Here is a 13,976-nt window from a genome sequence, read left to right on the forward strand (position 1 = left end):
ATATTTATTACAGTGTTTGTAATAGTTTTAATGGTATTGTATGTCAGAAATTGTAAATTCATACATGCTGATGTTAGGCAATATGGAAAAAATAGCGATTCTTCGATTTTCAAAGATTCGTTCGTGTACAAACAACTAATTGATGGAAGTTTAGGAATACCTAACGATTAGGAAACAGCAGGCGTTCGAGACGAAGTTCTTTATTTATTTGTTAGTGATGAGGCATTCTGCCTATCAGAACATGTTTTATGACACTGTGCAGGAAATAATTTAAATAAAAGAATATTTAATTATGTGCTAGCAGAGCACATACAAACAGTGAAAGCACTTTTAGCACTTGTGCTCAAAAATGGTGAACATTACATCGACCTCTAAATGTTAACATAAACTTGGCAAACATACTTCGTTCTTAACATACTGCTCAAGATTACACGTGAAAGACATAGGTTTAATTTCGAGCGATTTTACACCAGCCTCAAGAAGGTTTGGAGATTATTAAAAAAGGAACAGCTCAGAGAGGAAACAGGTCGGCTATTCACAACAGAGATGTACTAGGAGATTACTTTGTAAATGTCAATCCACTGCAGTGGAAAGATCGATTTGCTTAACATCTGATGCACCAGATTCAAATACACGTAAAGTAATATAATGAAGTTGTAAAAATAAAGATTGATCAACTAACGTAGCTTTTTCTTTTCATCTTGTGACAAATATTTTCCTCCAGACATGTCTACTATCTCTTCCCACAATTTATACTATAAAATTCTGCCACAGTATTCGTTCACTTTCATAATGCAGATGGCTGGACTATTATCAACTTCGAAAACAAGTTTCTCTGCGTCGAAATTCATCACAGCGCTATCGTGGCATAAGTCAGGCGTAAACGAGACAACGTGTGTTGTCTCCCGTGCGCATTCGAAGCCGAGAAACGCTCCACCGCGTGGCAACGCGTATGTCGAGTTACCCCCGCCTCCGCGTTTAAACGGCAACCTGTGCATCGCCTTTCCTGTTAAACTACAGACATTGACAGCCCCCTGCCCGCCAACCGTCGCAGCATGCGGCCAGTCCGTTCTTGACCTAAGGATAAAACGATCACGACAGATGAGGCTGGGTCGGACGAACAATGAAACCAATCGGACAATTTGATTAAAAGAAGAGACCGTTTGACAGGAGATCAAGGCATCTAGATTAATTAGGGTAATTTCGCGTTTGGGGATTGGGGGGGGGATACATTATAGCTGTAGACCAAGGATTGACTACGGAAATCAGGTTCAAATTGATTTACGGTAAAGAAATGAGAAGAACTGAAGAAGGTAGTTTGTGTGAAGAGTTGGATAAAACGAGCGTTTGGACTGAAGAACATGTCACTAACGCAGGCCATGAACAGGCTGAATCTACATCTACATGACTACTCTGCAATTCACATTTAAGTGCTTGGCAGAGGGTTCATCGAACCACAATCATACTATCTCTCTACTATTCCACTCCCGAACAGCGAGCGGGAAAAACGAACACCTAAACCTTTCTGTTCGAGCTCTGATTTCTCGTATTTTATTTTGATGATCATTCCTACCTATGTAGGTTGGGCTCAACAAAATATTATCGCGTTCGGAAGAGAAAGTTGGTGACTGAAATTTCGTAAAAAGGTCTCGCCGCGACGAAAAACGTCTATGCTGTAACGACTTCCATCCCAACTCGTGTATCATATCTGCCACACTCTCTCCCCTATAACGTGATAATACAAAACGAGCTGCCCTTTTTTGCACCCTTTCGATGTCCTCCGTCAATCCCACCTGGTAAGGATCCCACACCGCGCAGCAATATTCTAACAGAGGACGAGCGAGTGTAGTGTAAGCTGTCTCTTTAGTGGACTTGTTGCATCATCTAAGTGTCCTGCCAATGAAACGCAACCTTTGGCTCGCCTCCCCGACAATATTATCTATGTGGTCCTTCCAACTGAAGTTGTTCGTAATTTTAACACCCAGGTACTTAGTTGAATTGACTGCCTTGAGAATTGTACTATTTATCGAGTAATCGAATTCCAACGGATTTCTTTTAGAACTCATGTGGATCATCTCGCACTTTTCGTTATTTAGCGTCAACTGCCACCTGACACACCATACAGCAATCTTTTCTAAATCGTATTGCAACTGATACTGGTCTTCGGATGACCTTACTAGACGGTAAATTACAGCATCATCTGCGAACAATCTAAGAGAACTGCTCAGATTGTCACCCAGGTCATTTATATAGATCAGGAACAGCAGAGGTCCCAGGACGCTTCCCTGGGGAACACCTGATATCACTTCAGTTTCACTCGATGATTTGTCGTCTATTACTACGAACTGCGACCTTCCTGACAGGAAATCACGAATCCAGTCGCACAACTGAGACGATACCCCATAGCTCCGCAGCTTGATTAGAAGTCGCTTGTGACGAACGGTGTCAAAAGCTTTCCGGAAATCTAGAAATACGGAATCAACTTGAGATCCCCTGTCGATAGCGGCCATTACTTCGTGCGAATAAAGAGCTAGCTGCGTTGCACAAGAGCGATGTTTTCTGAAGCCATGCTGATTACGTGTCAATAGATCGTTCCCTTCGAGGTGATTCATAATGTTTGAATACAGTATATGGTCCAAAACCCTACTGCAAACCGACGTCAATGATATATGTCTGTAGTTAAATGGATTACTCCTACTACCCTTCTTGAACACTGGTGCGACCTGCGCAATTTTCCAATCTGTAGGTACAGATCTATCGGTGAGCGAGTGGTTGTATATGAGTGCTAAGTAGGGAGGTATAGTATCAGCGTAATCTGAAAGGAACCTAATCGGTATACAATCTGGACCTGAAGACTTGCCCGTGTCAAGCGATTTGAGTTGCTTCGCAACCCCTAAGGTATCTACTTCTAAGAAACTCATGCTAGCAGATGTTCGTGTTTCAAATTCTGGAATATTCCATTCGTCTTCCCTGGTGAAGGAATTTCGGAAAACTGCGTTCAATAACTCCGCTTTAGCGGCACAGTCGTCGATAACAGTACCATCGGCAATGCGCAGCAAAGGTATTGACTGCGTCTTGCCGCTTGTGTACTTTACATACGACCAGAATTTCTTCGGATTTTCTACCAAATTTCGAGACAATGTTTCGTTGAGGAACCTATTAAAGGCATCTCGCATCGAAGTACGTGCCAAATTTCGCGCGTCTGTAAATTTTAGCCCATCTTCGGGATTTCGCGTTCTTCTGAACTTCGCATGCTTTTTCCGTTGCCTCTGCAACAGCGTTCCTTTGAACGGCAATGTTAAGCGTCTGTTGCTGATGAGATAATAATTCTATGCGATACCTTTGCGGATCTCACTCTCTAAGTGTCTAACAGACACAGTCGAGAGAAACCATTTCCTGTTAGGGATACGACTGTCCTATTGCTGACATACTCCATAAAAAAGCCCGCATATTAACATAGCATAACATTTACTGAAAGGAACTTACATAACAATTCGGTGACACTTACCTAGGAAAATAATGGAAAACAAGCTCCTTTCGTGGTCTGGTGCCCACCTGCAAACAGTCGTCTGTATAGCTGGTATTATGCCACCCTTGAAATCGAAAAGAATTGTTTTATGTTCGATATCAGAGACGGACAAAAATAAGTAAGTGTAAAACAAATTGGTGGTGATAAAGTGTCAGGATATCGATATACTCTATAATGTAACTCCTATATATTAACTACAATAAACACAAGACCAATTTGTTGGTTGAAGTTTTCATTATCGTCTCGAAAAAACTTAGTTTTATCAACTAGAATGAGTCGTAATTGGAGTTAAATAATTTAAAGTCACATATCTACTAACATGTTTATAACTTTCCGATTTGACTCTTTTTTGGTGGTAGCATGCTAATGAAGTCGTATATTTTTTGTAAAGAATCCCCCATTTGGCTTCGTGGTTAGAAGGGAGAACGTTGGACATCTTCCCTGCCACGATAACTGTAATCGTTTCTGGCCGTCAATAATGGAACTTCTTCCTTAGTAATCAGCAACGTCATCAACGTGGTCGGTGAGGTAGTTGTAACCAGAATGAAACTGCACTAGGTGCTCAGACGAGGTTAGTTGTAGACTAACTATATTTTTATTCCTAGGTGCATGGGGGTCAGTGTGTCTGTGTCATCACCAAATATCACAGATTTGAAAAGGAAAATTTTCAAATTTTTCATTACTACTGAAATGGATGTTATCTTCATTCATGGTGGACTTCACGTGGACAGAAATAACGAAGTATTTCTTTTGTTATAAATGTCCCTCTTAGGGACTATCTCCAACATTACGAATAATCGAAAAAGAAAAGAATCAGTTAACCTTCCATTAGCCTATGGTCCAAAATGGATGACAGACTAATGGTTATCCTGTCCCCGCATTCATAAAGTGATACACAGACGTGCACAAAGTAATCCTTCCAGCTGTTCGCATGATTTGCTTCGAACTTTGATCCTGAAAAGTAACATATAACGCCGGCCTATACTGGTCCATATTGATACTACTCCGTAGTCGTTTCGCAAGGTATGATCGATCAGGCAGTTACCCTCACCATTACGCCACTCATCATTGTGACACGATTTTGCTGTTTATACCATGCACTGCTAACAAAATATCTTGGCAACTGAAAAAATGTACAGGGTGTTTATAACGCTTTATAACATTTATTACATTAAACTTACAGTTATAAATGACACGTCAAATGAAAGAGCAACTCAAACAGTTGTGTTTGACACCAGTGCGGCATAGCGAAGTACGCGACTGGTTGAACTTCAGTGTACCCAAGTGCTGGATAGGGCGCAAGGGTCCCAATGACAGCCCTTGCTTTGCATGGCCTCCAAGTCCACCCAACGCAATGCGATTTTTTCCTTTGGGTCTTCATCAAGGATCGTGTGTGCGTGCCTCCACTACCAGCAGACTTCTCTGAATTAAGAAACCGGTTTGTAGCAGCTGTTGCTACAATCGCTAAAGACACGCTTATCGACGCTTGGGAAGAACTCGGCTGTAGACTTGTTGTGTGCCGTGTGACAAATGGTGCTCACATTGAACATTTAAAAGGTTCTTGGTAAAACTGTCTGAGCTGCTCTTTCATTTGACATATCATTTATAATTGTAAGTTTAGTATAATAAATATTATAAGGCGTTAAAACCCCGATATACATTTATAAACACCCTGCATTTGCTGATCGAGATCGTGAAACTGTAGCACACAATATCTAAGAAACGTGTCGAACTCCTCTCTTATTTATTTCTTTTGTCTAATAAAGGTCTTCCTAAACATCAGGTTAAGATTAGGAAATACACGTTGATAATCGAACATATACAGTGAGTTTTAAAAAAGGAGTGGGTGAAATTCGTGCAAGATGTATTATTGGTCAAAACTAGAGGAAAACTTCCTACAGTGATACGTCCAGAAAGCAATATCTGTTGAGACATGGGTCAGTCCGCCCCCTCATTCTCGACTGTCTGTTGCGCAGAAGTAGACGCTGTAGGCAGTAAGGTCTGGGGTCACCAGGCATCCTGACACCTGCTTCGCAGTAAATCACGCACTCCTTCAAATACATTTGGTTGCATCACGTACATTGGTCGCATGTCCTGTAAGGCCATTAATCTGTCTATCGGTTGGGTACACATTGATGCCTTTAAATGACACCATAGCCGGGAATCCAACAGGTCCAGGTCCAGCGAACGGGAAGGCCGCGGTTCCAGACCTTCCTCACCATCTCATCGTCAACGAAACGGTGATGTGCAATAATACAATCCGTAGAAAATGAGGTGATGACTTGTCGCCCACAAATCACAGTCGTTGTCTTTCTGCAAGAGTTACGTTCTCTAATAACGCGGGTTATTCATCAGGCAGAAATCGGTGATACACAGCACATGTTAATCTGTTTGATGGAGTGTATGGCCTAATAAGCCTTTTATCGACACTTTCTGTCCATGCATTAATACTGAAGCAGTCCTGATGCCTCACCTAATGCGCTGGATTTATGGAAAGGGGAACATTAAAAGGTGCTGGTGTATGTCCAACCCATGGACAATATGACGACTTTATAGAAGCGTGTGACGCAATGTGAGTAGAACCAAGGGTATCTGAAAGACGTCGTAACTCACTGAAAATAAGAGCTGCGAGACGTATGAGAAACACATGCAGCTTGCAGTGTCACATTCGACGTCATAGACAGATGGGAAGGAGAGAACAGATTGGTGCATATCTCATGAGCTAATGGTTTGCGGACTTACAATTGCAGGAAACGTTTTCCAGTTTTGACGAATACTACATCCTGTAGAAATACATAACACTTTTTTAAACATGTAGCACATTTAATTGTAATTTAAATCACGTGATTTTTGTCTGGCATTGTTTTGAAATTGTATATCAGTATATTCTAATAAATAAATATGTCAATAATCAGCGACATTATTGGTATGTACGGCGTCCATCAAGTAAACTAATACATAGAAGGAAGAAGTACCTGAGCGAGTCCCTGACAGAGCCTGTTAAAAAACAGTACATAGTAGCCAGCCCACGCTGACTGCGGTGTCAGAATCGCCAGCAGAGACGAGACAAAAATGCCGACCAGCAAGACGACCTTACCACCGAAGCGGTCAGCGAGCACACCTCCTGGGATGTGACCAATCGTGTATCCGTAGTAGAAGCCTGCGAGGATCTCTCCTTGCATCTGCTTGTCCCAAATGAATTCCCCATCCTGCAATTGGGATACGATGTCTGAAATGCGCATTTCGTAATATCAGTGAGTACTCTACAGGCGTTTGCCAAAATGTGAACCTACATAAAATATGTTTATTTTGCGTCGCAGCCAGAAACAAGCCAGGCCGTTAACTGCCGCGGACCAAATAGCGCGTGCTTACCAAGAGCGACGCAGAGCCGACCGCCGAAAACACAATTAAGAGCCAACGTTATGACTACATGCAATGTGAACTCACATTAGTACTGATGCGCACAGCCGTAATCGTCTTGAACAACAATACACACAATCAGAAATCAAAATTTAAAATCCAAATCCAGAAAGTGATGTTACAGTCGTATTTGGGTATTATCCTAATTACTAGAGATGAAAAGCTTGTAAGTTTGTTTAGTTATCACATGAGCTATGTCTCATAAAACTGAGTGTGGGGCTTTAATTACTATAGTTGTGTCAACACTAAGCATTAATTTTCCAACCACTCTTTAAAGACATAGAAAGAATTTTTTGTCGATTAAAAATGGGCTCAGAGCTGATCTTATGGGGACCCACCAGTTATGTTCTCCCGTTCTGATATTAGTTTCATGCCTGTGACACAGCCTGTAGTGAGACCGTCAGCTTTCAGTTTTGAAGATCAGACTCCGTCCATGAAAAGAGACATCCATAAACGCACTATCTTTTTATTTTGTCAAGCAGAATTTGTGGTCCTACATTCATGAAAAGAGATGTCCATAAATGCATTAATTTTTTATTTTGACAAGCAAAATTTGTGGTCTACACAATTAAAATTTTTGACAAGGTCACTAAATATAACAAGAGGCTACTGCTTTCTGTTTGACCCTTCATTCCTGATATCTTGTGTTATCTTGTCTGTGGTGAACCCTTCACGAAAGGGAGACTGAGAGGCAGTTAACAAGTTGTGCTCAGTTAAGTGGGTCAGAATTCTGTCACAACCTACCCCAAATATATAGTGCGATAGGTATATGTAATACAAAGATGACTTGCTTATCTTCAGTTAACTGAATGAATATTTAAGTCTATTGGTATGTATGCCCTGAGTTTTTGATCCCTTGAGGGTAATCCTAGGCACTGCCAAAAACATAGAAACTTTAACGTATGTTGTACTGCAGCACTACTTAGATATTTAGATGGTTGTCAATATGTATAGTATTATATTGTATTGATTTCTTTACTTGTTTTATAATACTCGATAATGGGATAACGTAGTCCCAAAATATGTTGTGTTTGTCGTATCACACCTTTGACAATGGTGTGGTATCATTTTCAGCGCTGATACATGGGAGGATTGTGCTGTGACTTCACAACAAAAGAATGACACAGTTTCAGCTTTTCCGAAAACATCGATAATGATGAATGAAATTACCAGGCAATGAAAGTAATAGACAAGTTCAAAAAGATGACAATGGAACTTTTCAAAATGATTAAACACACAAAATTCAACAAAGAGTGTAGGCAGTTAGTAATGATTCCTTCTTTTTCCTGCTTTTCTTGCGCCTTTGACCATCGTCGGCGCTAGGTCGGCATGGTTATTAACGGATTTGGCATGGTTAGTTCAAGGCGTGTTCGTACGCCTTACCTGTCGTCAGCCCGTTGCCACGCAGGACGGAATATTTGTACCTCAGGTGCCTGTGTAAAGTGTTATTCATATGAAAGTGAATGAAAATTTTCTAAATGTTTGTGAATCGTGTAACTAAGATGGGATTAAGGTATCAGCACAGTATTCACCTAGTGGAGGGTGAGAAACTGTGTAAAAACCACATCCAGGCTGGCCAGCACACAGACCCTCGTCGTTAAGTCAGCAGGTGGATTCTATTTGGGGCCAGTGCGCCACCTCTTCGCATAAGCGGCACTTTAACAAACGTGGCTATCCAGTGGGCTCGGCAGTTACTTGTGCTTCCAAACTTACATCAAAGTCAAACTAGGATACTGAAGTAACTGCACAAGGAAGTGGAGCGAAAAACGGAAACAGTGTGGTTACATACAGAAATAAAGCCGTTATATAAGAGGAAAGGCGTTTTAAATAGCTAACTTTTTTTTACATGATTTTACAAACAGCACACAGGAAACACCTTAATACATCAAACCTTGAGTGGGAGAAAATTCGTGGCGTAGTTTGTAAGGGCCACTGCAACATCTGTGCAAAACTAAACAGCAGTCAAAAATCTGGCATAGGTCACAAACTAAACAAACTCCTAGACAAGGAACTACTGAGATATGAACATAACAGTACATACATAACTCAAAAGAATAAGCTATATGACTCAAAAGAATAAGCAGTATAAAAAAGAAACTGTCAGAAAACTGGGAAATAAACAAAGAGACAAATATAAGTCACACAGTTTTCATTAAAAAATAAATGCATCCAAAGAATCTCTTCAAATTTTCATAGAAAACAACATTGCACAACTGCACAAAGACCCAAGAAACCATTCCATAACAAAATGAATGGACATTTTAAGAGAACACCCTTCTTACTTCCAGAATATGAAAAGAAATACGTACATCACCTATGCAGCATGGAGTGACCGAGCGGATTGAGGCGTCATCTGACGGATTGCGCGGCCCCTCCCACCGGAGGTTCGAGTCCTCTCTTGGGCATGGGTGAGTGTGTGTGTGTTGTTCTTAGTATAAGTTAGTTTAAGTAGTGTGTAATTCTAGGGTCCGATGACCTCAGCAGTTTGATCCCTTAGGAATTGGCACACACATTTGAACAGTTGAACATCACCTGTTTGAACTGCAAACACCCATATTAAGATCCCAACCTAAAGCGAAGAAGGAAGGATGTTTAGTGCCACCTACAGTTAACAATGTGAACCGCCCTACGTTGTATGCACAAACTACCTCACAACATCAGTCAGTTTCTAAAAGAATATTTCACAGATAGGATAATATATACTATAAAAAGCATTGCCATACTAGACACCGAAATAAGAGATATAAACATTCCAGATGATGTCCGTTTTCTCTCACAAGACATCAGAGCCCTATATTCCAAAATCCCTACTAAAGAAGCCACTGCAGTAATAAAGAACGATTTAGTCACGTATATAAAGTATCCATAAGCGGAAATTATTGAATTTATAGAATTACTAAAACTAATACTCAACTTCAGTTACTTTCTATTCAGTGGTAATATTTATCAACAACCACATGGGCTAGGCCTGGCCTCATAATTATGTATCACAGCAGACTTTTCCATAAACTACCTAGAACAAAAAGAGGTCTAGCAGTCAGGAACCCTTCTTAACAACATACTGTGCTACGGAAGATTATTTAGGTGATACCTTAATTTTAGTCAAATGCGACACCAATAACATCATAAATTTGTTGTGTAATGTACACAAAAAATTAAGTGCTAAACCCAAAAAAATAATAGCATTAATTTTCTAGATTTTCGCATAGGAGATCACAATAGGCTCAATTACAAGATACACAGAAAAAAACACAGATTTCAGTATCAGAATTCCTGTCACATCCTGTCATCTAGATATATACAAAAAACTGCATACAAAACAATGGTACGTAACACAAACAAAATTACATTGAACGAGGACGACAGTTTGTTTCATGTTCAGTGGATGATTTGTCCAATTAATAATAATGATATAGAATGAGTCGTTTTACATTCACATTACATTTTCAAATGTAACTAGGGCTACATACTTACAATCTACAATCTTTTGACATCATTAAGCAAATTTCAATGGCTAATGACTTTCCCAGACGAAATGCAGAAGCAAACAGAAAATAGTTAAATAAAAATCGTTAAAGGAATCAGTAATACAATCAGATGTATGGCCTTCATACCTATGTAGCGATCATTTTTTTAAATCATAGCTAACCTACTTAGGTCACATAAAGTGAAAGTAGCTTTCTCCACGAACACCATACTACAACAAAACTATTGTACACATTGAACAATAAAAAAATAAGTTCTTGGACACAGGAATATACAAAATCACATGTATAAGTTGTTCAAACTGCTACATAGGGCAGACAGATAAGAATTTTCACATTACATATAGTGAACACATCAGCTGTAACATACATAACCAGTTCACCAAACCATCAATAGTAACAAACACACAAAAACCCTGTAGGCACATTCAAAAACATATAAAAGAGCTTAAGATCCTACAGCACTCCCAGAAATCGCATACGGTGGATTTAATTAAGGAGCCGCGATTTTTGTACACGACAAAAAGCAAAGAGGGATGGGCAGAATCCTCAGTGACAAACTAGATAGTGAACAGTTAATATTTTTATATGTTTCTCTTGTGTGTAATAACTGCAGTAAATTTAATAAATATTTTCATTTCTTTCGAGATTCTAAACATTACAACAAAATAGAACATAAAGCAAGTAATACAATAAATTTATGATTGACAACTTTAAGTTAATAATGTAGTCCACATTCACTGTAACACCGCTGAATGTGGCCAAACTCTTTGTGAAACCATGCCGTCATAATGTCTTTGTAAGATATTTTGATTTCAGAAAGAAACAGTGTTAGTGATAGTTTACACGCTTGTGGTATTCTGCGCAACAGAGGAGGCACTGTATCTGCAGACAACTACACTATTCCCAACATTAGCCTATAAAAGAACATCCCAAGATTTTGCGATAGCAGTACAACTCAGACGACTACAGTGCGACAGAGGCAGAAAAACACGCATGCAAGATGTCACACAAAAGACATAGGTCAACAAATACACTCGACAGTCAGAATGAATTCTCGAAACGCGTCGTGCTAAGCATGAACAAGTCGGTAACTGGTGCAGTGTTTTGTTATTTAGATCATTAACAACATGGTTTCAGAATTTCGAAAAACATCGATTGTAATTAATGGAATTAAGTTATTATGACTGAATCTGATTGTTTCTTAGTGGGTGCAATATTTTCTTTCACTGTGAAGATGTAATCATGGTATTCGGTGACCAATGATCTGATTTCTATCAGACTAACTTCCTGAGGCCTCAGTTTCATTTGAGTCGACTTTTGTTTAATAATGTTCCAAACTGTTTTGGCCCTATTAGTGAAACGTTTTATTTTTTTATCGTAGGGCACGAGTCTTGCTTTACGATTTTAATCCCAGAAGTAACTCGTCTCTGGTCCTTACTTTCTTTGTTTTATCCGTGGCTGTTACAGAGTGGAACTAGATTCTGTGTGTTGTAGGAAAATGTTAAGACATATTTAAATGTTCAATGTACATTGTCTACTTCAGAAATTTCTCCCCAGTATTCTTCCAGTAATTTCTCTCCCAAATCATAATTTATGATTATATGATACAATACTTTTCTTCTACGATCGATTATTTACTGTTAACATTTGAAAATAAAGCAACTGGTTAGTATTTGTACGACTAAATTACTAAATGTTGTTGGGTCTAAAAACAAACTGTAGATCGACACTTCACTGCGTCATACAATCCCTGTAGGGAATTTTACAGTGAACAGTAATTCATATACGATTCAGAAACTTGGAGCATAGCTAAACGTAGAAAGGGAAACTATTAACATTTGAAGGAAGAGTAATGAGGAAGGTACAGGAGCCGATCTTAGATGAAGGAGAATAGAGGAGGAAGAACGAGGAAATCTACCTCCTGATGCAGACAACCAACAATCCTACAGAAGTTAAAGAGTAGAAGAGTCCAGTGGCTGGGCCGTATGGCCCTTACGCCAGATGGAAGGCAGTAGAAGAAGACACTTGAGGGGAAACCGAACACCAACACTCCATATGACGGCAAAGGCAGCACTCGATGGATGACTTGACAAAGGACCTGTCAGCCCAAAGGTTGAAGAGGAATCGAGCACAAAACAGAGACGAATGGAGGCAGTTTGTTGTAGCGGCGCGTGGTCTGCAGGGCTTGTGATCGCTGGGTATGTATGTATGTTTAGTAATCCAAAACTAGATTTCGACAACAGTGGTACCCTCGATAAATACGATCAGACAGAAAATCAACATTAAACTCTCCAAAATAATAATTGTTTGGATAAGTTATTAAAACTGTAAATAGCTGCTTTTTGAAGCTTCTATACATCACGTGGGCATGGATTTGAACAACAGTGGTGCCCTCGATAAATACTGACAGATAGAAAATCAACATTAAATACTCCATAAATAATAATTGTTTAGTTAAGTTATTAAAACTGTAAATAGCTGTTTTATGAAGCTTAAATACATCCTGCGGGTACCCCGTAAACTGACGCTGCTGCAGGCTTATGCGTCTCTTGGTCCATTATTGTGACACAGCAGTCAGAGAGTTGTTAAACACAATATTCATGGCCTGGGGCATAAATCAGTTTTTTAGCGTGTGCTATTGCTACCCTTTTCTTATTACTAGTTCTGCAATAGCACAATATCAGCTTGTATCAAGGATGTGGACATGAAACGGGAAATAGCAAGTAAAGCGTTTCTGGAAGGGAGAAGTCTGTTAACATCTAATACAAATTTCTTCCCTGAAAATATTTTTTCTGGCGTAAGGTGTTATATGGTAGTGAAAAGTGGACGATAAACAGTACAGACAAGAACAGAACAGAATATCTTGAAACGCGGTGCTACGGAAAATGCTGAAGAATATACGGATTAATCGGATAACTAATGAAGAGCCAAAAAATCGAATTGGGTGAAAATAAATTTAAGGCACAACTTGAGTGGAAGATACGATCGACAGATAATCCTGATGTATTGAGGAATAATCATGTTGGTGACGGAATGGTGAAGGAAGGAGAGGGCCCCCCTCACAAATTGTAGAGGTAGCCCGAGGTTTGACTACAGTAATCGGGCTGAGGCAGATATAAGATGTAGGCTGCAGTTGCTTTGAACAGATGAAGGACCTTACAAGAATGGACTACCATGGAGAACTGCATCAAACCAGTCTTTGGACTGAAGACCACAACGACATCCATCAATATGTGTCTGATCAACTTCAGTGATTTCTTCTGATGTCCCGATACGCACAAAAAAAGTACGCTGCTGTTCCAATTAGGGTTTCGTATGTGAGAAGTTCATCTATCTTGTTACCGATGCTTCTAAGTTTCCGAGGGAAGATAATAAATGCATTTCATTTAATGTGTGTGGCTTTCTCCAAGCTGCAGTATTTTTTTCCTTTCTTGCTAGAAGCTATTTCAGCTTTAACTCCGCTTCCGGGAAGGAGTGGACAACAAACTATACAAGATGCCGAATGACTAGCTGCTAGATTCTATGTGTGCTTTGCGAAC

The 13,976-nt window shown here is 39.7% G+C and overlaps 1 protein-coding gene across 2 annotated transcripts in view; it reads right to left on the bottom strand.

Moving 5' to 3' along the window:
• Nucleotides 1-13,976, bottom strand: part of LOC126354595 (sialin-like) — a 107,894-nt gene that overhangs the window by 62,059 nt on the left and 31,859 nt on the right. Inside the window, exons 3-4 of one of the 2 annotated variants that reach the window (XM_050004345.1) lie at nt 6,505-6,738; nt 3,509-3,593 (exon numbers count right to left, since the gene is read on the bottom strand). In XM_050004345.1, the coding sequence (XP_049860302.1) occupies nt 3,509-3,593; nt 6,505-6,738 (319 nt within the window). The remainder of the gene's footprint in view (nt 1-3,508; nt 3,594-6,504; nt 6,739-13,976) is intronic. The other variant, XM_050004346.1, reaches the window with a different exon arrangement.

Source organism: Schistocerca gregaria, chromosome 3, assembly GCF_023897955.1.
Source record: "Schistocerca gregaria isolate iqSchGreg1 chromosome 3, iqSchGreg1.2, whole genome shotgun sequence".
In the NCBI taxonomy this organism is placed as follows: Eukaryota; Metazoa; Arthropoda; class Insecta; order Orthoptera; family Acrididae; genus Schistocerca; species Schistocerca gregaria.